The 25951-nt window shown below is 42.0% G+C and overlaps 1 protein-coding gene across 1 annotated transcript; it reads right to left on the reverse strand.

Annotated features, from left to right (window-relative positions):
* Positions 1–22004: 22004 nt before the first annotated feature.
* Positions 22005–25050, reverse strand: Pou4f1 (POU class 4 homeobox 1). The gene is made up of 2 exons (XM_063246899.1): positions 24275–25050; positions 22005–23629 (listed from the first exon to the last, which is right to left on the reverse strand). Exons 1-2 carry the CDS (start codon positions 24395–24397, stop codon positions 22490–22492), a joined length of 1263 nt encoding a protein of 420 aa, XP_063102969.1. The 5' UTR covers positions 24398–25050; the 3' UTR covers positions 22005–22489.
* Positions 25051–25951: the final 901 nt, after the last annotated feature.

Genomic DNA, 25951 nt, shown 5'->3' on the forward strand with positions numbered 1-25951 from the left:
TGCAAGAATGATGTCAGTTCATCAAAGAGCTATTACCATAGTTTTAATGGCCTGTTATGAGAATAAAATGTTTGTGCTTTAAAAAGGGAGAAATTTCACAACCTTTCAATAATTTCCAACTTCTTACAGTGTTTTAGAAAAAAAAAAAAAAAAGGATGCTGAATAAGAGTGATTCGTTGGTGGCAGTAATAGGGACAAAACCTCTTCGTCTCAGCACAAAGATTTGGGTAGCTGCTGACTTTCCTGTGACATTTCTTGTGGCTTGGGGGTGTTTATAAGATTAGAGCCTACATAAAATAGAATCACATTGTTCTTAATCTAACTAATCCTCAATAAATTTCTCTGGCTACTTAGTGCAATACTGTAATTAAATTGACATAATCCATAAGCAAGTAGTAACTGTCTCTTTTTTGCATGGTTCTCTCTTGCCATTCCAGGAACTGATAAAGAAAGGAAAATACAGCTGTTTCTTATTGTTTAATGAATGACTGAACAAAAATACAAGGACACAAATTATGACAAATACTGTATGCTTACTCTAGTCAGATAGTGCACTCTTGTACTGCGTTAGATGGCTTTATATTAATGCATTAACTTTTCCTGTTGCCAGTACAGTAACTATATTATTTTGACCACTTCACCAATGGGAAAAGTGAAGCATAGGGAATTTATAGAATTTTTCTGCAGCTCTGCAAATGATAATCAAAATTCACATCCAGGCATTCTGATTACATGGTCTATGCTCTTATGCAACAAATTATAATTATGTATACAATAGTAATAGTTGTATGAATTCACAGATAAAAGAGAAAAATTAGGGCTTATGAGATTACAATAGGCTTTATAGAGAAGGTCAAATGTACTTGAGACTTGGCAAATGTAGTCCCACGGCCAGGCAAAAAGCAAGGAATCCTGGTAAGAACATTGAGCATGGAGCATAGCTAGGGTAGTGGAGAAGCCAGCAGCACCAGAGTACTCTAGAACAGTGAGAAAATAAATGAGATAGTTAAATAGAAAAGTTTATGGAAATCCTGAGATTTATAGCAAAAGTTGAATTCCTACAAGGATGAAGTCCATATTGGGTTAAAAAATGTGTTTTGCTGCATTCCAACAGAAGCAAAGCTTCACTTGAAGTGTAGAGGATCGCTAAACGCTTGTTTCTCTATTGGTAAAATTGAACAGGAGAAAATACTGCAGGGTAAAGATCAATACATGTTTATTTTTAGGAAATATGGGAGAATAACATCCAAAAGAGCCAGTTTCAGTACGAATCATTAGTCCATTTTGATTTGTACTCTGTCTTTGTGATCTCTGTCCACTGGAGATATTTCAAACTTGCATTTAAGCTGAAATGTGGTTAGAACCAGGAGGTCCACCTGGAGGACAAGCAGGCTGAGTAAAATGTTCGCAATGCCACCTTCTCTTTGGAATATCATTATTATGGAAAATCAGCTGTGAGGCAGGAGGCATTGTGTCCTGACTATAAAAAGAACAGAAAGGAGAGTACAAGAAGAGAAATGCATCTAAATAATCTCTTGGAGAAAGGTGATACTAAAGATAACCTGACCAAAAATAATGATGCGGAAGCAGGCAGGAGTGTCTAAATGTGTCATCAGAGAAGTTAAAAAGGGGTGAAGTAAGATAGATCAGGAATATGCCAGAAGACTGGAAGAGAACAAGGAGCGACTTTATAACCTTTGAAATCACTTCCAACTTTGTACAGTGTTCCAAAAAAGAAAAAAGAGTGCTGGATACAAATGATTTATTAAGCAATTACCTCCTTCAGCTCTCTGGAACTGGCCAGCAGATAAGTCTGCGAATTATATTTGTAGTCGTCTCCAAATGAGCTGCTTCTTCTCAAGGATATAGTTTCTCATGAGTCAATGCCACCATCAGAACGGGATTCTTTATTTAATAATGTCCCCTTTCTACACCACTTGTGTAATTTCAGTTTTCCCATATTTTTCTCTTTTTCCTTTTGCATGACCCACTGACTTAGGATCGTTTACTCTACATATACATGCTATGGTCTGTTCCTGAACTTGGTGCTCCCCTTTTGTAACACCCACTATTCCTTCATCTGCATCTAGTGTACTGGACTGTTGGCTGCCTGAGAAAATTGGGCTGCTTTCCTGCACAGCTCCGTTTCTCTCCTTCAGCCTCTAGCCAGGCTCCAGGTTTCCCCATGGCTCTTAGCAAACACCCTGTAGAGGGCAGACTTTCTGAGCACTCCTGCCAGCAGGTCTCAGCATCCTGAGTTTCCACTCCTCCTGCCCCCTTACCTGTTGTGTCTATAGTGGTTAGTGCTTACAAGCACGGAAGCAAGAAGCTGAGAGAAAATTATGCTTTTGGTTCATAAATAACTTAGATTTGATCTGGGTAGTCTGTGTGCCAAAAAGTCTTTCAACTGAACATACTAAAGTCTCAAACGTGGTAACCCAGTATTGTATTTCATCTGCTCTTATGATTAGCTGGCAACCTCCAAGCAGAGGTTCTAACTATCTAGCATTTTAGGCACAAACATGAAGGCAATTTGGCGAAGAATGCCAACACATTACAGGCCACTGGCTGTGTCTTAGCTGAGTCCTTGTCTCAGGGAATATGTATCAGCATGTTAGACCAATTCTGGTGCACTGTTTAGTTTAATTTTGTTCCTGAGCTATTTTGTACTTGGTACTTTCAACATTCTGCCCATTACAAAGTCACAGGAAAAAACATATTTGGGGCTGAGTACAATATTTTCAATCATCATTAAGTCCATGACAGATACCAAATTCGTTTCACTTGAGAGGATAGGTTGAACTCAGATTAGGATTCCTGAAGAGAAACACAAGTCCTTTACTCAGCAGATTAAAGAAAGCTTTTCTTATTTCTATTAAACAACAGAAAAGGAAAGACTTTGCAACTGCTAGAAGAGTACTGCAAATATCAGGGTTACCACGAGTCACCCAGAAACCTTTAAAATAACTTAAAATGCTGATATAACAAGTAACACACTGTGCTCCTATCGATGCAGTAAATCTTAACCCTTGAAACCTAACTTGTACTTACACTAAAAACTCTGATGGACTGTTCCTAGTCAATCTATAAGACAATTCCTCATTGTTTGATTGGAAATTATACTGATTATTTCTTTATTTGGATTCTTTGTAAAATACTAAAAAGTATAGTTTTCTTCTGGGATTATCCTTGTAAAAAATCTTTTTAAAGAAATTATTTATAATTAATAAATGGGTCAAGATAGCAATGCACTATGAGATCTAAATATATCAAAGATACATGAAGATACAAGAGCTATGGCCTTCATTTTTGTAAGGTAACCAAAACAATTGTCAGAAGTCTACTAGAAACCAAACTGCTTTTTTAAAATTTTAAGTAAAAAAAGATAAAAATAACAATAAAATAGTGTTTCAAAAAAGGTTAATAGGAGAATTACAATAATGAATACATTGCATATTGTTGTCTTCATAGTAGTTATTCAGACATAGATATAAGATAGGCATAATATAATGTCCAAACAATATAGAAACCAAATTTCTTAATTATATATCTAAGATCTTAGGGAAATGGCAGTTGCTTTGGAAGTGGGGTTAAGAGGAGATAAAATTCAAAATTTCAAAATAAGTAAAAGAGAAGCAAGATGCTTGAATCATTAACTGCACTATACATGCACACAGAGGTACAAAAATGGCCAAAAAGGGAAGAACAAAATTAAACAGTAATGATGATTTATGGTAAGATACTCTGAGACATGACAGAAGTCTCAATACACCAAAAGGAAAATCTTGTTTGCTCAAATTATTTGTTTCTTCTGTCTAATGAATGTAATACTAATATACAAGTGATAACACTGGCATTTCTTTGAAATGTTGATTCAGTTTAATTATGAAAATCACCGAGGTATTTTCTAGCTGCTGCATCACTCCCTGTACTAAGATTAATCACATCAACATCATTCATTTAATCTTCAAAGAGGAAGCAGTTGTCCACAAAAGCCTTCAAATAGCTTCATTAGGGCAATTTTTCAGTCTCAAATACTTAGTTGGCAGTATATGATTGAAAGTAAGATTATTATATTCATCTATTTCCTAATCTAATTTTTAACATTTTTACATTTAATGCAGAAATGAGTAACAGTAGAGTTTTTGCCTTCCCTTTGTTTGGCAAACAGCTCAAAATATGAAGGAAATATGGATTTTGATTAACAAGATGTTTGGTCACTATGGCTTCAAGTCATGAAATTTAATGTACAGAATCATAACCAGTTCATTTCCCCTTTTGGGGTTTGTTTAATGTAAAAAGCATTGAACCTAGAAACATTCTGTTTTCTTATCTCCTGTAGACAAAGAAAAACTTAGAGCATGAAAGACATTCCCTCAGTTGACGAACTAGAATTATAAGTCATTGCAAATATAATTTCTCTGGTGCTTTAAAATATCAGATAGATTTTATATTTAAAAACAGAAATACCAATCTCATTTATGTTTCTTTAGTAAGATCTATATTGAGCATCCATTCCTTTGTTAAGAACATTATTTCTTCCCTTATTATAAACCATAGGTGTCAGTGACCCAGTGTTATTTTGATGCACTGAGCAAATCATAATACTAACCATTAAAAATTACTCTATTGCAAGCAAAAATATTCTCAGAGAAACTTAGAGCAGAGGCTGGCACCTATAGGGTGTGAAGGTTAAACCATTTATAATTACTGTAACTACTCTGAAGGGTTATAAAATGTGTCAGAATATAAAATTTGCTGAGTCCCATTAACCAAGAATCAAAACTTGCTAACTGGTGCTTTAAACTTTGCATCTTACAAAGGAATGATTTATTTGGTGTTTGACTGGTCCACTTGCAGAAATCATTACATTGCAATATTCAGTGACTGTGCAAAGGGGAAAGAAAGAATAAATCAAGCAGAGACATTCTCAGGTTAATATCTGATGACCATATAGTGTCAAATTTTTAAGGCAAAATCTGCTCATGATGACATTAATAATAGGCAAAAGAATCAGATCTCATAATTATAAAAATAGCTGATAGCGAATTGCAATAACATGAAGTTGTACAAATTTTATTTTCACAAATCAAATAGAGAAAATTAAAACACTTACAATATTATCCTCATTGACAGTGCTTTTTAAAAACCGCAATGCTTTTTGCAAAACCAAATTCCAACTGGCACAACAAAATTTTAAGTTCAAATGTGAAGATGAGAATAAAGCCAGTTAGAAAAGATCAGTGTTGCCATTTATCCAGCTACTTGTGAAATCACCAGGGTAAACTGGAGCTATTTGAAAAAGAAGCAGGAAACTGCATTATTTACATCTGTTCAATATGATAATCAGGAAAAAAATTGCATGCCCGTTAATTTGTGTATGAGTGAAGTCTTATTATCTACTTTATGTAATGTTGCGCTATGCATTCTGGGAAATGTAAAGATAGACGCTTTTACCTTAGAAGAAAAGACTGAAACAAAACATGTCCAAACAGAAGAAGGCAATGGGAGATCGTGACTGAAGAAAGAGGGAAAATGCCTCAGGGGTCACATGTATATTCTTCCTCACAAGAAGACCAAGGAAGCCTCCATAGCATGACATCTGAGCTATAAAGGACGGATAATACATTGAAAGGTCAAGACTAGGGGAGATAAAATTAAATTTTACAGTTTAAATTATTTTATTCACCATTCTCAACACCTAATACATTTATGTCTTCAAAGAACAGAAATTGTTCCTTTTTAGAAATGTTGAGAGAATTTTTTATGAAACTAAACAAATTCAAGCAGGCTTAGTACTTATTCCAGCTGGCATTTTTAAAGTGGACCTTGAAATACACATTTTAATGGTTAATAATAGAAATTTAATCTACATATTCCAAAATGGTATAAAAAACAATAACATAATAATGAATAAGAATAAACTGGAGTAAAAGTGCTGAATCATATTCTGAAAAAAAAAATGGTAAAATAAGTTTGTTACCATTCATGTAAAATCTGACAGGAAAATATCATAATTTTTAAGAAGCACTGAAAGCTATGAATCATGTAGTTTTGTGGACTTTTTACTGTCCCTCCTGATTGATAGATTTTTTTAAAATAACTGCCTGGCTTTGGATGTGGAAATTTGGTAGTGAATAAAGGTGAATCCATCAAAATCAACAGTAATTCAGGAATTCAAATATTATTTAATAAAGGACAAAAAATTAGAACAATTAACAGAGCTTATTGAATTTATCTATTCACAAACACTTCTAATATGATTGTGGTAATTTCAATAATAATCTTGAAAGTAAAGAACCTGTCTCATAATACTTGATAATACCAAGAAATCAACAAACTAAAGTAGTCCTGGGAATGATGAATATATATTTCTGTTTGCAAGAAAATAAAAGATAAATACTTTGTAATGAAAATATGAGTTTAGTGAACAAAATGATCTTATACAAGCTGGTAACTAATCTGGGTCCCATTGTGAATCTCTCAAATGAGTTTTGCTAATATAAGAATATGCAGCCCTCTTTTAACTGTGAGTAACTGAGAAGCCTCCTTTACAGAACTCTAAGGAGCTTAGAATCACCTTTTCTGACCATCTTTCCTGTCTTCTATATATCCTCATAAAATATTTACTGTTCTTCTGAATGACCACTCTGATTATCCTTAGACTCCTTTCAGATTCCCTGATGATGTCATGGGAATGTTAAACCCATTATGCTAAGTTCAGACCTCCATCTGCAGTGACCTCTTGGCACAAGCTTCGAAGACAGCATGATATTTTTACATAAAAGTTAGTCTTCATTCAAATCCTGGAGGTCTGTTCCTGAAAAAACACTGACAGCTCAATCAACCCTAATAAATACTTAAGTAGGTCCATGGAAAAAATAATACTACAATTCCCCCCAAAAATATATTATGCATTTACAATTGAGTCATAAAAATGTCTATTAAGTATATAATTATTTTACCACATTTTTATTGGAAAATGAGCATTTATTCTAATTTACAGGTTTAACTCAAAGATGGTACATGACATTCCTTTTCATTAAGCTATTAGGGGAGTGACAAGTGACGGAGCCCAGCTCTAATTATCTTTAATGCAGTGTTTCAAATTGATCATACATAATGCAATTACAAATCATAATTAAATTAATTCATATTGATTTAAGATTGTATAAGTTGTTAATAGTTGTTAATGTAGTACATCTATTACCACAAGCCAACATTAGTACTTTCAAACTACCAAAGTACTTCTTCCTTTTATTCCAGTTTTTGCTTCTGTTAAAAAGTTCACAAACTTTAACTACTTTATACAGGGAAAGGTTAAATTTTAGACCCTCTAGGTATGGGGGAGAAAGGGACCCATTGGTAGAGCCTGCATTTTGCTATGCAAGGTCCTGAGTTCTATCCCTGGCACTCAGCAAAACTGAAACCATATCAGTAGAAATCCTGAATATTTAAAAAAGGTTTCTTCAAGAAAGGGCACATTCACAATCAGTAATATTTGCACATTTACAATCAGTAGCTTCTAGATACTGGTTTGATGGAGTCGCTGACTTGAGAAATTAAAAGACATCAGTGAAACATAGTCTTCCTCCCCATTACCACAGGTGGGAAGAGAATCTGGAAGTCAGCCTGAGACCCCATGCAACAAAACTTGAGGAGAATGGGTGTTCCCAGACACTTGTCCGCTCCCCTCACCAGCCAGTGTCAATGCAAATTCCATCTGGAATCTGTCTCCACATCTGAAGGTAAAGTGGACAGAGCCAGGAAATGATTCCTCTACCACGTTGCTCTATATAACTAAGGAGAACTTGTAAAGACAGCAAGATGGCTTAATGATTCTGAAAGGCTCAAGAGTATGGCTTTATGGCAGAAGTAAATATTGAGCAAGTCTGTCCCTTAAGTCTGGCCGATTTTGTCGCATGCTTAGTTATTTTTCCTTTACCTCCTATTCTTGAACTATACGTCCAGTCAGACCCTTGGCATAATCCAGAAATACAGTCTGGGTCTTTCTTTCTCCACAGGGCTTGGAGCTAAGAGGGATGGTCCTGCTGATTGTTTTTTTTCAAACGGAACATTGGGCCTGGACTTGAACCCCTAACTCCTTCAGTTCCTTTCTCTGAATGTATTAAATGCCTTCAGGTCACAGGAGGGAAAATGAAGTAATCAGATTCAGGAGGGCCCGCTTAGAACGCAAAGTGACATATTTATGAGAAAGCCTCAAAAAATGAACATCATAGGTGGATCCCAGTGGCCTCCTGGTAGCTTTGGCTAACAACAAGCGCCCCCTGAGCTTGGGGCGGGGCGCGCAAGCTCACGGCAAGTTACGGGTGAAGTCCGCTGAGCTCTGGCAGCGTGTGCGCGCAGTTTGCTGCTCACTAGCGACCCCTCTAGGTTTTAGCCGGGAATGGAGCAGCGCCGGACAGTGCCTGGCACACTCTAGGACTGGAGCGAGTTCCCTTTGCAGGAACCTGCTTCCACACGCACTCCCCACGCCAACTGCTTAGTAAGCCAGCGTCGCCAGCCCCGGGAGCAAAAGCTTCCTGGCAGCCTGGCAGCCCTACCTGTTCCGTAGCGGTGCCAGAGCCCTGCGCAGGGATGGCACTCCCAGTGCCTTCGTCACAGTGAAACTGAGACCTCAGAGCTGCCCATAGTAACCCAACAGCTGTGAAAAGTTGGGGGAGGGGGTGGGATAAGACTGCCCAAACTTAGCAGGAGGCCATGTGGGTATGCTAAGGGCCACAAACGCGTGTAAAGCTGGGGTGAGAGTGTCAGGGATCCTCTCCTTTCACTGACCACCTCTGACCTAAACTCTGTTGCATATATGGGATTGAACCACCGCGATAATTTCAGATATAAACAAGCTAAAGCAACACTTCCCGTACACCTCCCCTAGTTATTAAACGAGTTATTGAACAGTACGCACACACCCACGCACGCACACAAGCACGCACACATGGCAGAGAGAGAAAAGGGGGTCTCCAGACTTCTTTCCCCTCCTGGCCAAAGTGCGCTCCGTCTGCCACCGCACCCCACCCTGACCGCGGGCGGGACGGCTGTAAGTCCCGCCTTAAGATCAGCGCAGCTCGGTTTTCTCACCCCTGGTTACGGAGGCCCCAGTTCGCCTAGTTTCACCACCCAACTGGCAAAATCAGTTCTCCCGTCTGATGTGGGACACGTCTCTATATTCCAGCTCTTTGCAACAACAGATGGTGTAGTGGTTCATTCTTTCCCAAAAGGAGCTCTCTCATAGACTACTGTGCCTTTTACCAAAGACTGCAGTAAGGTAATTTACTTAGGTCTTTGACCTTAAAAGAAAAAAAAAAATTCTCAAAAGAGAAAGGACAGGAAATAAACAACTATTTTCAATCAATTTCTAAGCACCTTGTTAGACTGAAGAATAAAATTAATTCAGTTAACGTTGACATAATATTTTCCTTAAGTAATAATACTACCTGATAGTGGTTGTGGAAGTCTCTGGACTAGACTCAAGATTAATAGCCCCTTGGGCCAGGGAGATAGCTCAGCGGGCTGTAAGCACTTGCCTGGCAAGTGTGAGCACGTGAGTTCAGTTCCCTGGTACCAGAGAGAGAGAGAGAGAGAGAGAGAGAGATTAGCAATGCTGTGTGAATTCACTGGGGTTGGGGTGAAAATGACCTGTCCTCCCTGAATTAGAACATTTTTAAGGGTACCAAGGATCCATCAAAAAGCTTAAAGGGGCGGGGAGGGGGGGGGACTTGTTTTTATAGTTTTTCAGTTGAGGCTCGCTTTTATTATTTGTTGGGGAAAGTTGGGTTTGAAATGGGGGCGCTTTTTTGCTTTTGACATCGCTATGTGTGACTAGCAGTCCATGTTGTTAAGTTTCCAAGCAGGAATCAGCTTAAAATGCATAGATTCTATTATAGGTACAATTTAATCACAAGGTATTTAAAATAGACATTTCCATCTAAAATCCAATCAGAAATCAGCACAGCTCCTCTAGGCATTAGATGATCATCTCGATTTTGCATTTGTAAACTGGGAGAAATAAATGTGACTTGTGGATACCAAGAGGTCAAGTACGGCTGCTCAAATATTTTTCTTACAAAATGACGGATTTATTAGACAAATAAGTAGCCCGGCTGATGCAAAACCGCCAGTGATTGAATTTTGACGTTAAGTCAACAACAACTCGAACTACATCAGTGCTTCAAGATTTAGTTATGATGGTAGAGATTACTGAACAAATAAGAGCCAGAAATGAATACAGATTTCTGAGGATCTGCCCCTGGCACCTTCTTCTTGACATTCTCCTCCATATGCTTCCCCTATTCATCCTGTATTATAATTATAGGACTTGCCTATGCCTTGTGATTGGAAAAGAACTTTAAAATAATTAGTCATATTTTTCTGTTTAAAAAAATAAAAGGACAGGCTCAGAGAAAAAGCCAATTGAGTTCCATAATAAATTCCTTTGTGGCCTGAAAGCTACCCACGGAAGGATAGTGCGCTGAGTGTTTCTCTTTTCAAGATCATACTGTCATTAAGTTTTGATAACCTATCCCCCCCTCCACCCCGCTGCACACCATTATCCTATCTGAAAGATTTGAGGAGTCTTGCCACTGTTAAAATTCCACTCGTGGATCCAAACCCACTGCTGAATAATTAAATTGCATGAACAATTTCAGGAGTATTTAGCTACACACACACCTCTGAAGCTGGCCAAAGTGCTGAAAATATTGTTCAAATCTTGTGGGAAGGGAAGGCACCACTCATAGAGGCTTTGGAGGAGTCACTTATCTTTATTCCTCCTGAAAGAAGGCTTAAATAATTGAGATTACACTTAAATATAAAGCAGTTCATTTCTAGTATTTCCATTAAGAAAGGAACTAGTCTGTTTCTAGTGTGAATATCTTTATTCTGTGCATGACTTACATAATGTAGAGGAAAAGTGACTCAGTTTCTACTTCAGCCCTGTTGAGCCAGGAAGAATCCATCCTTTCTACTTTGTCCTTCTCTTATGTCATGACTTTCAGGTATAGTTTGGTTTCCCTTTAGTTTATAGAACTGCTTATTTCGCCAGAACAAATCTGTATTTTATGTTTAAGGTTTTGTCTGATCAAGGGGGTGAGGCAATTTCTCTTTGTAGCTAGAAATTTGCTTTCTGAGTGCTCAGGAACAAACCACTAGAGGCAATAAACTGGCATCACATTGTTATCCTGAATTTTATTTAAATATAATAATGATTCCACTCTGTAAAATAAGTGATTCACCCAAGCTTTTGTCCCTGCTTATTCTCTTCCTAAATAAGCATGTACTCCTAATTTGGACAAATGTTTTCACTATCTGAGTTTTAAGTTATCTATTGTTTCAGGTATTTCTCCTGGTAGTAAACTTGGAAATACAATTTCTAGCTTTAAAAGAACAGTAGCATTGAAAGAGTACATAAAGAAAAATTTTATGATTACTTTCCCAACCTTCCCTCCACCTTTTCAGGTTAAATAATGAGCTGTGCATATGAAGTCCTTCTATTAGAGAGGAAAGCATTCTTTCTTCTTTGTAAAATACTAAATAGCACCTTCAGTACAATACCTGTTTACAGTATGCCTGAACTTGTCCCTGGACTTATATTTCAATATGCTCTTTAGGATGCAAAATTCCTGTCAAATTAAGCAGTGCTCTTGTCTTGCCCGCTTCCAGCAAATCACTTGCAGCACCTAATAAATCCAGCTGAGGTTGCTTCCATGGCTTGATGCTGCTGAAATCATTATTGTCCTGCCTTGTTTCATGTCAGAGGCCTCTTTGCCTCATCTGTCATGAAACCAATTTCACTTTATTTACATCCATTTGCTAGTTTAATTACTGTGCTGATGAATAGCCTGAAGGAATTAAGTTACGAGTCTTTGGAAACCCAAAGCGACAGATATATGGGTTACCTTCTAACTACAGGGAACGAAATGAAGGCTAGTGGCATGTACCAAAATTCAAAGATAATAACTGTTTCTCCTTATCCAGCTCCTCTTGAAATTCTGGATGTCCCTTTCTTTATGTATTCATCATCTTCTGAGTGAAATATGGTGCTTTGAAATCCTACTCATTTACAGATTGATTTCAGTTCTCTCTACAATATAGTACAATTCTCTCTTTAAATGCCCTTTTTTATTGAGTCATACATGATTTTCCAGCCAAATCAAATAATGTAAAGTAGTGGTGATTTTTAACTAAAGGCACCTCCCAGTGCTAACCTTTCTCTGTAATTGAGAATTTATGTCTATACAAAAATAGATGCCTTTAGGAAAATTTTAAAAATACTTCCAATCCTATGTACCCACCCACTTATTCCACATTTATATTATAAATATTGTAATATCTCTCAGAATTGTAAATTCTGTTTCTTATTTTTGAGCACTTTCACAGTTATCCTTAATGTGTTTTTCAATCATGAATAAAAACATTTTGCTCTCTCTCTCTCTCTCTCTCTCTCTCTCTCTCTCTCTCTCTTTCTCTCTCACTCTCTATCCTTTACAGACCCCGTATAACATAGTACTGTGAGAGTACATTCATGACAGAGGACTTGTGGTATAGGTGAACAATTTGCACCCTTAAATATGTACAAATAGTCAATCATTTGCATATATATTTCTTAAAATCTAAGGTCAATAAACTCAGTCATTCCATTATCTTATAAATTAATCTTGCAGCATAAGTGTACTAACCATGACAATATTCAAAAACACTGTAAAGAATATTTCTTCCTAAGCTCTATTATTAATTATACATTTTATTTTTCTAGTTTTTACTTTTGGTGGTACCAAGGACTGACCCTGGGGCAAGTGGACCACCATTAAGCTATATGACCAGCCCTAAGTATTAAAACTTAAAATTTATAATTTATATTTAAAATTAAATCTTAAAATTTATAATCCAGAAATTAAGTCTTTAGGTGGCCTGTCATTATTGACTACCAATTAAAATAATAGATAAATATGCCTAAATTAATTTTAAATTTATATTTTCTTCATTCTCAAGTAGCATTGCATATAACAGAATGCAATTTTTAAATCTAAGTACCTAAATGTTTTCCATTTAGTGCTGCTTCTAATACAATCTCTAGTCTTTTAAAATGTGAGCTTTCATTTGATTTACCTAAGAATGACAAGTTTTATGCACATGACAAATATATTCAGCACTTCAAAACATTATTTAAACATTTTTCTTACAGATTTAACACATTTATTCATTTATAACTTCTTCATAGTGAGGACACAATTACTTCTAGGATCCTGCAAACTCTTGAAACTAGACATGTAGCCCCCCTCAAAATACTTTGAACTTTAGAAGGCAGAATTATTTCTAAACAAGCAGAGATGAGAAAGAAGGTAGTTTTCTTCTTTTTTTTCATTTAATAGTTTTTACCACCCTGTATATTTTAGAGTTTTATTTACCATGTAGTCAGCTTAAGGACACAAATGTAAATGTGTTACATTCATCATGAGAACTAAAGTTTGTGACAAATGTACTGTCCATGCAGAAATATATTAATAAATTTATATTCATTAGAAATTCCCCAGGCACCTCTTCCTCCATGCCCCCTTACATCTCCTAAATATACATTTTCACTATTTCCTACCCAACACTTCTTAATTAAGCTCATCTATAAAACAATATACATAACAAGAACAACTTTTTTTGTACAAAAAGAGTCCTGCCTATAAAAGTTTTGTAGTACTGGAGCCCTAAACAGGACCCTCTAGGCAACATTTTCTTCTACTTAACAGGGCCAGATACTATGCTAATTATTTGATAGATATGAATGAACAGTTTTTAAGTTGCCAGAAAAGAGATCCATACTGATTTAGTCATACATGAGTAAGACTCATTTTTTAAATAAAATAAAATGAGGTTAAGAATTTAAAATGTTTTTTGCCTCTCCCCCTCCCCCACCCTCTCATCTCCCCCCTTTCCAGGACCTTCTCCCTCTCCAGCTCCTTTTGATTAATAGATCCATGTGGCTAACGGCCTGACATATGGTGTGCGAAGCAGCTTGAGATAGTACCTTAGGCATCCCCTACGGCCATTAACATATTAGGGGCTTATGTGCAGTCAGACAGTCAGACTTCAGCCAGGCCAGCTTTTGCAGAAAGGCAGGACCTCAGCGCTGTTTGATAGAGAGTTTCAATAATGCACCACTCTCCCATTTTAAGGGAGCTGTTTCTGGTGCTGAAATACTGAGAAAAAAAAACGGAATAAAGTTTAGAGACAAGATTCGGTTGCATTTGACAACTGGGATAAAAATGTGCTTACATCTGTTTGTATATGGATATGTACGTGGAGGCTCAGCTTCCTGGCTCACAAACGCACGCCACTCTTAAGTATTATCAGTAAACAGGCAATGTCAGCTGCTCAGATTTATTTTGTTTAAAGATGTATTTTGCTTAAAATCTTCTTTGTGCCCAGAATACTAACAATTAACAATACATTAACAATACAGTTACTGATAGAGATGATTCAAAAGCAAAAATGAAGCATCGCATAATGTTTAACAAAGACACTGTTCTGAATCCTGTAGCTTGACTTTCCCCCGGTAGAAAAATATCAAATACATTTTACATCCATATCCTTCAAAGAAGAAAAATATAATGAGATGTAATTTTAATAGATGTGATCATGTGCAGATCAAATCTCTGGAGAGGTAGTGAGCCTTAATCTGCAAAATCTGAAAGTTTATTAACAAACAAAAAGTCTTGATAACTAATGTGAAAAATGAGGAAAGCATCTAGAGTGTGTGTTTATATGTAAATGTAAATATATGTATATATATATGGAAAGATATTAAAAAATCAAAGCATACATCTCACTTGAAGTTTATTTAATTCACTTTAACCAGGCAACTGAACCTTGAAATTCACTTTGCCCACGTTTTTCTTCCTCTAGCCTCCTGCTGATCAGCCACTGTACCCCTTTTGAACTGTACTCTGGCTGTTTGCTTGGCAAATAAATGCTGTTCCGCCCTATTAAACCTTTTAGGTAGTTTCATCTTCGGATTTTTCAAATACGGAGCTAATAAGGAAGTGCTTTGATGCTGTTTTACTTTCAAACCATAGCCTGGAGGCGTTAAAACACGCAAAAGGTAACTGAGAAAGTAAATTGCCAGGAGCAAGGGGCACCCTCCCTTTCAAAACCGCTCCGACCCTCTGCAGAGCTCCGCACTGCAACCTAAATTCGAAAATCATCCTGTTCCTTTGCAGAAGTAGATCTTGTTGGCAGCCCCTAGGGTTTTGAATCGGTGCCACTTTCGAAGAGGGTGAGTAGAGAAGAGACACTAAAAGCCCTGGAATCCTTTGGAGGAGGGGTACAGAGGAGAAGTAGAGAGTAACAAACAAATACCAAATGGTTGGTGAGGACCTTGATAAAAGTTTTGCATAAGGCGTGGCAGTGGTAGGCGCCAAAACTAATTTCACGCTTCGGGTTCAGGTCGCACGTTGGAGGGAAGACTCTCGCTCACACTCATACCCCAGAATACACTCTTTTTCCCGCCGTTCCAAATGCGCGCGGGCGCACAGGCGCGCGCGCGCGCACACACACACACACACACACACACACACACACACACACACACTTATGCGCGCGCCGCCTTATTTTATATAAGAAAATAAAACAATTGAAACATAGTCACTTTATTTAAAACAGGGAGTGTCTGCCAGTCAAAGGCGTGGCAGTCATTAAGTACATTTTCGGAAGAAAGGCAAGCCCCCAGGAAATACCTCTGCGCAGTGTCAAATGCACCCTGTTAGCTTTAAAAAAAAAAAATTCCCACATTTCCATTTCTTACTCAAAAAATACATTTTAAGACTGCGCAAGGCGCTGGACACTTGCGCTTCAGTGCCAACCTCAAAGATCCTTGTCATATACAGCTTCTCTTTCTGTCATCACAACGATTTAGTAAAGTCGCACAAGTGATCAAAATTAACATAAATCATTATTAGTTATTAGGATTTGCTCTAAATTACTCTGTGAATATCGCACCAGCCCCATCTGCCGCCCCTGTTCTCGCAGTAATAGATTGCAGATAAAATAAATGTCCTTACCCCATTAGAAGGTTCCTGTCTCTGTAGCCAAAAGCCAAACAAAAGCAATAAATACCGGGCTTTTTCGCTCCACTATTCAGCTGTGACTCTTTTCATCAGCTCTTCCTCTAGAAAAGCTCAATAGCTGCCTGAAAATATTGCATTTTATATCACCAAAGGGCGATTAATATTGCATTAACTGTATTTAACATTTTTTAAGCGCGAGTAATAGACAATGAATTAGTTTCTGTTGGTACGTGTAAGGGGTATCAGAACCACTGCAGACCACTTTGGATATCCTTGTGCAGGTATTATTTGTCTCACATGTTGTATTTTTAAAATATATTGTTAGTGTGCACCGCGCGACGTTTGAAGTGGAAGAAGCCACGCTAATGGTCTGCTTAAAGTATTCTGACACTGTCTGGAGACAGCCAGGTCTCTGCCTTCATTAAATGTTTATTGTCAGCACTTGGCGGGGCGGGGGAGAAAGAGACTGGTGTAAGTGAATTTCCACGGCTGGAAATTGTCAACATTTTGTTTTATTCTGATCCATGTCCACAAAAGTTTGTATACATTACGCTGCACTGAGACCAGGCGTTCGTTCGTTATCAAACAAACTTTTGTTTGTAATTCGTTTGCCTTCATCAGTGTAACGAGTCTCTTCCCTCTCCGTCTATTACTAACTCCCCTTCCAGCTGTGTCCTAGCCCCTCCCGTTTCCCTTCACCTGTTCCATCTTCTTCCCTTTCTGGTCCGGAAAGAGGCGACCTCCCGCGATGCAGACACGGTCCGGATGCTTTTCGCCTCACCCCCGTGTTTGCGGGACACTGATACTCTTCTCCACACTTTGCTTTGCCGGCTTCAGGCAAACCCAAGATTTTCAATCTTCGCTTTGCGACTGAAGATTACCCTAAATTCCCCGAGATGAAAACCTAATAGCCAGCCAGGCTTTCGCCCTGGGACATAAATACTTGCCTGATAAATCCACATCTGTAGCAGGGATTTGGTATTGTTGCACTTAGCAACAAAACAGAAGTCAAGTTCAAGATCGTATTCCTCCCTTTTCTTTCTAGTGTAAAAGCAATTTTGAAAGTTTTGTAGCATTTTAGGGTGACTGTTGTTTTGGGCATCCTGAGCTTGTGGAAGACTATTTTTAACTACTGTGAGATTTTAGTCCATTACTTTTTCTTTGAGAACGTCCTCAAAGGTAGTAAGGAGTGGCAGGGGACCTCCAGCAGCTCTTAACTTTGAGCAGGGGAGCCAGTCACTCTGCAAGGGGGACTCGATGCGCCCAACACGCATGTGCGGCTCGGCGCGCTCCCCGCGCGCTCCGTGCGCGCCCGGTCCAGCCCCGCTCCCTGCCGTCTGCTCCCTCGGGTCAGCCCTGCGCACGCGCGCCGGAGGCCGGAGCCTCCTGTTAACTCACTCAGGTCCTCTAGGACTTGGCCGAGTCCCGGCCCGGGCCAGGGCGGTGGCTGTCTCCCAGCTGTCCCAGCGGAGCTGAGACCTCAGGCAGCTAGAAGCCCCTGGGCCGCGAGGCTCCGGACAGGGGAGAAAGGGCGCGGACGCACGCCGCGGCGGGTCGGCCGCACGCTTGGTGGCGCTGGGATCCCAGGCTGGGTGGGTGCTGCGTAGGACAGCGGGTCCTCTCCAGGCTGCAGACTCGGCCCAGTCAGCTCGGCCTGTGGACTGAAACGGCACACGGCAACCTACACGCCCCGAAGTGCAAAAGTTACTCGGAGGAGACCTGCGAGCTGCACGGGGAGCGAGCAGCCCCGCGAGGCCGCCTGGGCGACCACGGGCGGAGTCCCGGAGGCTGAGGCTCGCCCGCGCCCCGCGCCCCGCCCGCCCGGGGAATCCGGGAGGGGTGGCTGTCTCCCATTAAGCTGACTTGACAACAATTACGAAAGTTTTTAATTAGCTTCTTGTTATCATTCATTTTATTAATTTCCAGAACTCTCAGGCCATGAATTATGCAAAGGGCCGGGCACCCCGAGCGGGGCGGCCGCGCGCCCCCGCCGCACGCGCCCGGCTGCTTCGTGGCCGCGCCGCTCGCCCGCTGCAGGGTGAGCAATCCCGCGCCGCAGCCGCAGTGGCGCGAAGGTTTGATCAAATATTAAATAGCGTAATTATTGCGACAAGGCTTATCTCTCAGGTGGAAAAGAGGCCCCTGTGAGAATTAGATTTCGGCTGCAATTTTTAAAAAAAATCAATTAAGCTCGCGGTCTTCTTTGAAACAGCCCGCGAGGATTGTGGGGCTCCCTTCGCGGGGCTAAGACTGCGGCCGCAGTAACACCGACGGCAGAAGTTTGTCAATAGTAATTGTGGTCGTCGCCTGTATTAGCACTCTGGACCCCAAAGCCATTAGAATGGTTGGGGGAACACTGGTTTGGGCCAGGGCCAGGGCCCCAGTTTCAACTTCGGGACCCATAAACCTGACAGGCAGAGCAGGGGTGCTTCCTTCACGCAGGGAGGCCGGACTGGCCGGCGAGGCAGCCCTGGGCTGACCGGTGTCCTCGGCCTAGCGTGCTGCGTGTGGGAACCGACCCAAGTAGTCTAAATATGACAAGTCAGTAAAAAGCAATACAATCACGGCAGTGGGTGCCTACGGTTTATTTATGAGTACAATCGAAGTTGAGAGCAATTTCTGAACACGCAGCAAACAAAAATCTATTCAGAAGTTTGTAGATGGGTTTTGAGGACGTTGTTTGTTAGACATAGAGAAGGAGCAGGACTCAGTGCAAGGCTAGGGAGGAGACAATTTAAAACGAATGCATGGTATGAATGTGGCAGACACATTTTAATGCTTTTCTTCTGCTTTTTCTACTCTGCTGCTGGATTTCCTCAGAAACTGAAAAGCAAACGGAGCTCACTTTTGCTCCCACTCTCAAACTTATTTTGAGATTATTCTTTAAAAGAATGCCAAGTCATATATTTCTACCCACCGCTTAGCGTGAAGTTCAGCTCTTCAGAACCAGAGAACTTTGAAAAGCCAAACTACCACTTAATGCCAAGCTTTTTGTTTCACTTCAGAAAGACATTTTTGTTTGTTTCTCCATGGTTTGACAGTTAAAGGTACCTTGAATGGTCTTATTCTTTCTAGCTGTTTACAGATTCCGTCACTAAAAGGCAAAACATTTTTTGTTTTGCACAGTTTCCTACTACATAAAATAGGAAACTCTGCAAAACATGGATTTTCATGATGTTTTATTAACGTCTTCTCTTGTTAAGGATTTCACTTAATACAAAACAAATGCTTAAATTTTTAATATATACATTATCCATTATATAATACAAATGTATTTGCAACATTTCTATTTGGGCAAATTAAAAAAAAAAAAACCTTTGTAAATAGTTTCATTTGTTCATTCCTTGTACTCCAACAATGAAATCTGGTCATACTTTTCTATAAAATAATGTGAATTTTTACAAATGCATTTTATTAGAAATTTACATAATTCAATAACAACAGAAACAAATCAATTTTGATGGAAGAGATCTATTTTTAAAAATATCTAGTGCTTTTTAAAACATTAACAACTGTTTAAAATCACAGCTTTTAAAATGCACTACTCTTTTTTGAACATCAAGTGTTTTGTTTCACAGATTTGCCGGTGCAATTAAAGAGATTTAGCTAAAATAGGATGACTTCAGAAGATATAATCCCAGCTATTAAGAAACTTTGTACATTTGGCATCTGATCTAGTCTCAGATCACCAGGAAATAGAGCCTTTCTGGTCACTCCGGAGCTATAGGTAGCACACTGAATGTTCCAAATGAACAGAAGCATTTGACAAGGTATCTGGACAGATCAGTAGATGGTTTTTATTAACCTTCAAAGAAAAGCCATTTATTTACAACATTTTCAAACCCCCAAATGTCACTGTCCCTGACCCTCCAATGTTTTTTTCCAGGTGCCTGGTTATTTTTTATCCACCATTCTGATGGACTGCTGTAGTTAAGAGTGTCTGCAGTTTAAAAAAGAACTTTGATAAATATAGCTAATATCGAATTGTAATCAGAGCACCACTTTTGAATTTTAATTCAGAAAAAAAATCCCCCCCCCTTTTTAATCCCTCTTTCACATCCTTCCCTTGTTTTTGTTTGGTTAAGATATCTGGTTGAAGTGCCTCATTTGTTCAACCACTCTACCAAGACTTGGCCCAACATAAACACAAAAATGCAGCCAAAATCATAAAACTGCTCTTCTTTCAGTTATGTTTTATTTGTAGGTGTACTAGGACACATCTCCCTCTTGTTCTGTGGTGCACAGAAGTGATTCTGATAGAAGTGGGGGAGGAGGAATGTAATAAAGCATAGACATAACCAAGGAGAAAGCTCAGTAGACACACATGGACAGGTAGATCAATCCGTGAGACGTTTTAGGATTAACACTGGAAGTTTGTAACCACTGTGTGAATGTGTGCATTAAATAAAATATTTACAAGAATCTTTTTTTCCCCTCTAAATACAAGATATGACAAGAATGTTGTGTTTTCAGTGGACACAGGCAATAGACTGTGAAATCACACTATCCACAAAAAACGGTCTACCAGCAAGCTAGCCCAGTTTAGTGCTCATTTTCAAATGCATAGAATGTTACCGCTGCAAACAATGATATACAACATAATTAAATAAATAATGCTTAACCAGAGTGAGACCTAATTGTGTTTCTTTCTGCACCTTTCAAATCATGCATATCAGTCTTGTTAAACAGCAAGGTTTTTTTTTTTCCCATTTGTTTTGTATTAATAATTTTTTAGTTATGGTTAAATGATGGTAATAAACCACCTCCATACGAGATCCAAAGAGTTTCTTGTACACAAAGCAGGCATTTTACCTCACCACCTTTAACTGTCTCTCCTTTTTTGATCCATCAGCAGCTTGTAAGTTAACTTGATTATTATTATGAAATACTATACATGGTTTTCTATTTGGGAAACTGATAGTGCAAATTAAAGTTCTTGCTACCCAACATTTATCCCCAGTAATAAATGACTCTTGAATAATAATAGCAACAAAAAGGAAACAGTTGTTCTGCCTTCCCCAGGGGAACATGCAGACCTCTTTGAAATAAATGGAGTAGGGGGAGGGCCTTTAAATCTTGCTCTCTTCTGGGATTTAGGTGATTTTCTCACAGCCAAGTCCTGCCCCAACTGAAAGCAGAAACTTCTCAACATTTCATCCATCTTTTCCAAGAGAAGAGGAAAGAGGACCTAGAAGAGCAAGATGAGTCTTATTCAGTGGATGGAAAATTGAAGGAAATTTCTCTCCTAACATTTTACAACTCATCAATGTATTGAGTGGGTTGGGAAAAAAAAAGAAAAAACAAATAGTGTGAAAGGAGCCATTCTTAAAAATAAAGGGCAAGCTAAGGCAAAGCCCTGTAAGGGAGCAGGAGCTTACTTAAAAATAGTCCATTTTTTAGATACTGTAATTAGCTATGAGCAAAAGAGAACAATCTTGCTATAATCGTTTTACTTTTCTTAGAATAAAATAATTATTTCAGAGACTCTTAAATTCTTCCTTATAAACAGCGCAGACTGTAACTCTCACTCTAAAGGCCCTCTCCCAACCAGGCCCAGGGCCTCAGGACGTAGCCTGTGCCACAGTCCTTCCAACCAGACAGCCCACCTTTCAACCCCACACCCCTCTCAGCTGTGTCCACACTCACTGCCCAGCGCAGCCACTGTGGAGCAGTCACTGGAGTCTCATTGGAACAGGGAAAATAAATCAAGGAAGATGTGGATGAGGTGAAAGAGGGACTTTGAGGGAAAATTTAAACACGAAAACAGAACTAGCTTCACTATCCTGAATTTCACCTGGTTTGGTTTTTGACTCAGTTCACCAGTTGGTATAGGATTGGGGCAGTGGTAATTATGGTAATGCTCTTTTCTCTCTTCCTTGAGGGTAAATGAAGCTGCATATTATGGCTCCCCGAAGTTAAATTTCTAAAACATTTTTCTTTGCTTTTGTTTTGTTGTCTTTATTTGTCTAGTTTTTTGTGGTTGGTGGGTTTGATTTTGTACATAGTTCCTTGGTCCCCAGGAGATTTTGATAAATGTCTCTGGTCAAAAACAGTCCATTTCCTAACCCTTCCCACATCTCCCCCCCTCCCTAGCCCTCTGAACCATCCTGCTCCTCAAAAACCCCTGTCCACTCTCCACTTTCCTTCCCCCCACTTCCCACTCACCTAGACTCTCCCCCCATCTCCCCTGGCCATACTCTTTTCTCCACTTCCAGCACCCCTGTCCTCCAGACTAGGGGGCTGGGGATAGTAAGGAAAGAGAGTAGAGTGGGGTGCAGGAAAGAGCAAGAGAGACTTCCCAAACGCAGGCAGGATAACGGACACTCCAAAAGCCAGAGGAAGCAGGCCAGAGGAAATACCCCCTGAAAGGCCCCCTCAGCTCCCGCTCAGCCCCCACCCAGCACCTCCCACCTCCCTCAGTAAGTAGCCGAAAATTTCATCCGCTTCTGCTTCTGTCTCTGGTTGCAAAACCACACCCGCACCACGTTCTTTTTGAGGTCCAGTTTCTCGGCGATGGCGGCAATCTTCTCCGAGGAGGGCCGGGGCTGCACAGCGAAGTAGGCCTCGAGGGAGCGCTTCTCGGGCGCGGCGATGGAAGTCCGCTTACGCTTCTTCTCCCCGCCGTTGAAGAGCTCCGGCTTGTTCATTTTCTCTCGCTGCGCGCCCTCGGCCTCCTCCAGCCACGCCTGCAGAATGGGCTTGAGCGCGATCATGTTGTTGTGCGAGAGCGTGAGCGACTCGAACCTGCAGATGGTGCTCTGGCTGAGCGAGCCCACGCCCGGGATCTTAAGGTTGGCCAGTGCGGAGCCCACGTCGGCCTGCGTCACGCCCAGCTTGATGCGCCGCTGCTTGAAGCGCTCAGCGAATGCCTCGAGCTCGCGCGGGTCCGTGTCCGAGTCGCAGATGGACGCCAGGCCCGCTGCGCCCACCACGGCCGCCGCCGCCGACGCCGCCGCAACCTGCCCGGCCGCTGCCGCCGCTGCAGCCGCCGCTGCGCCGTGGTGTGCGGCCGCCGCCACCAGCCCGGGGTGCGGCAGCCCGGACGGCATGTTCATGGCGGCCGCCGCCGCCGGGTGCGACAGGTGGCCCAGGCCGTGCATGTGCGGGTGTGGGTGAGCGGAGCCGCCGAGCAGCCCGCCGCCCGGGCCGCCACCGCCACCCCCCGGGCCGCCGCCACCCCCGGGGCCGCCGCCACCCCCGGGGCCGCCGCCGCCGCCCCCCGGGCCGCCACCGCCCCCGGGACCGTCGTGGGCTCCGCCGCCACCGCCAGCCGCGCCCGCGCCCCCAGCGCCGGCCATGAGCGCGAGCGACGGCGAGGAGATGTGGTCCAGCAGGTCACCAGGCTCCAGCGCCTGGTGGTGGTGGTGGTGGTGGTGGTGGTGCGCCAGCGGCACGGTGGACGTGGACGTGCAGGGCACGCTGTTCATCGTGTGGTACGTGGCGTCCGGCTTGAAAGGGTGGCTCTTGCCCTGGGACACCGCGATGTCCACGGCCGCCAGCGCCTCGGCCCGCGCCAGCAGCGTTTCGTCCAGGCTGGCGAAGAGGTTGCTCTGCAGCTGCAGGCGACACAAACCAAACCAAACGAAAACAAAAACAAAAAGCCACAAAACCAAAAAAGAAAAAAGAAACAAAAAGCAGAAAACACACACAAGCCGGAAAACACAACAAGCAAAAGGCAAACACAAAGCAACCAAAATAACAGCGAGGGTGGGAAGAGTGGAGAGCGGGAAAGACGAAACGGAACGGGGACACACAGTAGGGGTGCAGACGAAAAAGGACAGGAGCATGAAGAGGGTCGCAGAGGAACAAGGAAAAGGGGGACACAGGAACACATTCCAGGAACGGGCGTGGGAGACGAAACGGGAGGGGGAAAGAAGAAGAAGAAGAAGAAATGGAGATGTAACTCGCAGCTGGGGACCCATGTCACACACCCGAGCACGCACAGAGACCGCCTTTCAGAGGCGTGAAATTAACAGAGAAAGTACAGGGAAGTCGAGAGTCGCGGCCCCAGAACTCCCCTCTCCGTCGCAGGCGCTCGACACCGAGGCAGAGACAGGCTGGCGCGCGACCCCAGCCCGCCGGGCGAGGCCCGCCGCGGGACCCCGCCAACCCTGCGGGACGGGGCCGGCAGCCCGCATGCGGCTGCTCGGGGGAGGGGCGGGCGCGCGGGCCGGGCCGGGCCACGGGCGCGGGGCGCTTACCGGCGGCGTGGGCAGGCAGGCCCGCCGGATGGCCTCGGAGCTGGAGTGCAGCGACGGGTACTTGTGCTCAGGGAGGGTGGGATGCATGGCAAAGTGAGGCTGCTTGCTGTTCATGGACATCATCTTGACCGCTTGGCATGTAAATCCACAAACACTGCGAAAGTCCGCGGGAAAGTGCGCGCGCCGGTCCCCGGCCTCCTTCCGAGGTGGCAGCCGCGGACGGTGGCGGCCGCGCCGCGGGCTCCCGCCGCTCCTGCTGCCGCCCGGTGCTCCCTATGGCCGCGCAGAGCGCCGCGCGCCGGCCTCGCGGTCCGCTTCTCCGAGAGCTCTAGCCCCGCGCGCAGAAGGGATGCACTCCTCTTACACCTGAGCCCCACTTCTCGCGGCCGGCCCGGGGAGCTCTCGCGAGAGCTCGCAGCCCCGCCGCGTTGACAGGCATCAGCTGTCTCCGTCTGTCTGGCGCGCGCTCTTCCTGTCGGCGGCGCCGTGCGTCTGCGCGCGCGCGCACTCGTCGGGCAGCGACGGGCGCGTGGGAGCCGCTCTTATAGTGACCACCAGCAAGGACAGCGCAGGTGATGCACCTGTAGCTACTCGGGCATGCGCACTGCGCGCGTGCCCGTTCCACCGCGGGTCTGGAAAGATTAGACGGGTGGCCTATTGTCTCAGGGTAGGCACCTTTGCAGGGAGAAAGGCCACATGTGCACACTCCCCTCTGTGGGTTTCTCCCTCCTCTCCCTCGAAGGCTCTGAATATACGCGCCTCACTTAGGCATAACTCCTTTCCGGGATACCTAACAAGCAGTTATATAGTGTGTGCAGCTGGGCGTTTGTTTGTTAAATTATGCCCGCGAATTCCTCTGTATGTAGAGAAAAGTAATACAGAAATGAAGACGGTGCTCTCTTTTGCTGCAAGAATCTGTTTCTTTTAAGGTTTATAAATAGGTTCCCGGAGAATAATCGCGGTGACAGACATTTGTTTGAAGCAGTCAGACGCTATTGATTTCCACATAATTTAATTTCCTCTGCATACTTTGTTGTTGTTGTTAATATAACTGTGTCAGGCACCACCAGTGACAGCCACTTAGAAGCCACAGGAGCATGTGCTTTTTATTCGGAAAAGGCTGTTGAAATGAAATTGTGCATTTCTCTTATTGTTTGTCTCTAACCATGTACAAACCCACTTTTCAACAAACGAATCCGAGTGATCTGAAGGCTCTAGGCATCAAAAGGAAAAAACAGTTAACAGGGTGTAGCGATGATCCTTTCCTCTCCTAAGCCCGCAAACACACACACACACACACACACACACACACACACACACACTCACACTTTATTCTGGAAACTCTAGAAAAAGAAAACTGTTAGAGAAAAAAAAAGTAACAGATGAAGGGAACTTCCTTTTCTCTTCCATCATTTTGACTGACTCGGAGCTCTTTTTGCTTACAGGTCTTCAATAGAAAACAAGAGGCAGCCAACTTATAGGAAAGTGTGATTCAAAACATTAATTCAAATGAATTTGAAAAGCACACAGTCTGTCCCCGCCTTTATCAGTTTCTTTTTAATTACTGTGAAATCAAGACCTAGGAAGAATAAATCAATTAGTCAACCTGTTACATGGCCCTCGTGTGGCAAACAGATCGAGGCCCTCCTTAGAGAGCTGCCGTTCAGGTACCTGAGC

This window comes from Cavia porcellus, unplaced genomic scaffold (assembly GCF_034190915.1).
Source record: "Cavia porcellus strain 051 isolate PalLab524CR breed Dunkin Hartley unplaced genomic scaffold, mCavPor4.1 scaffold_4, whole genome shotgun sequence".
Taxonomy (NCBI): Eukaryota; Metazoa; Chordata; class Mammalia; order Rodentia; family Caviidae; genus Cavia; species Cavia porcellus.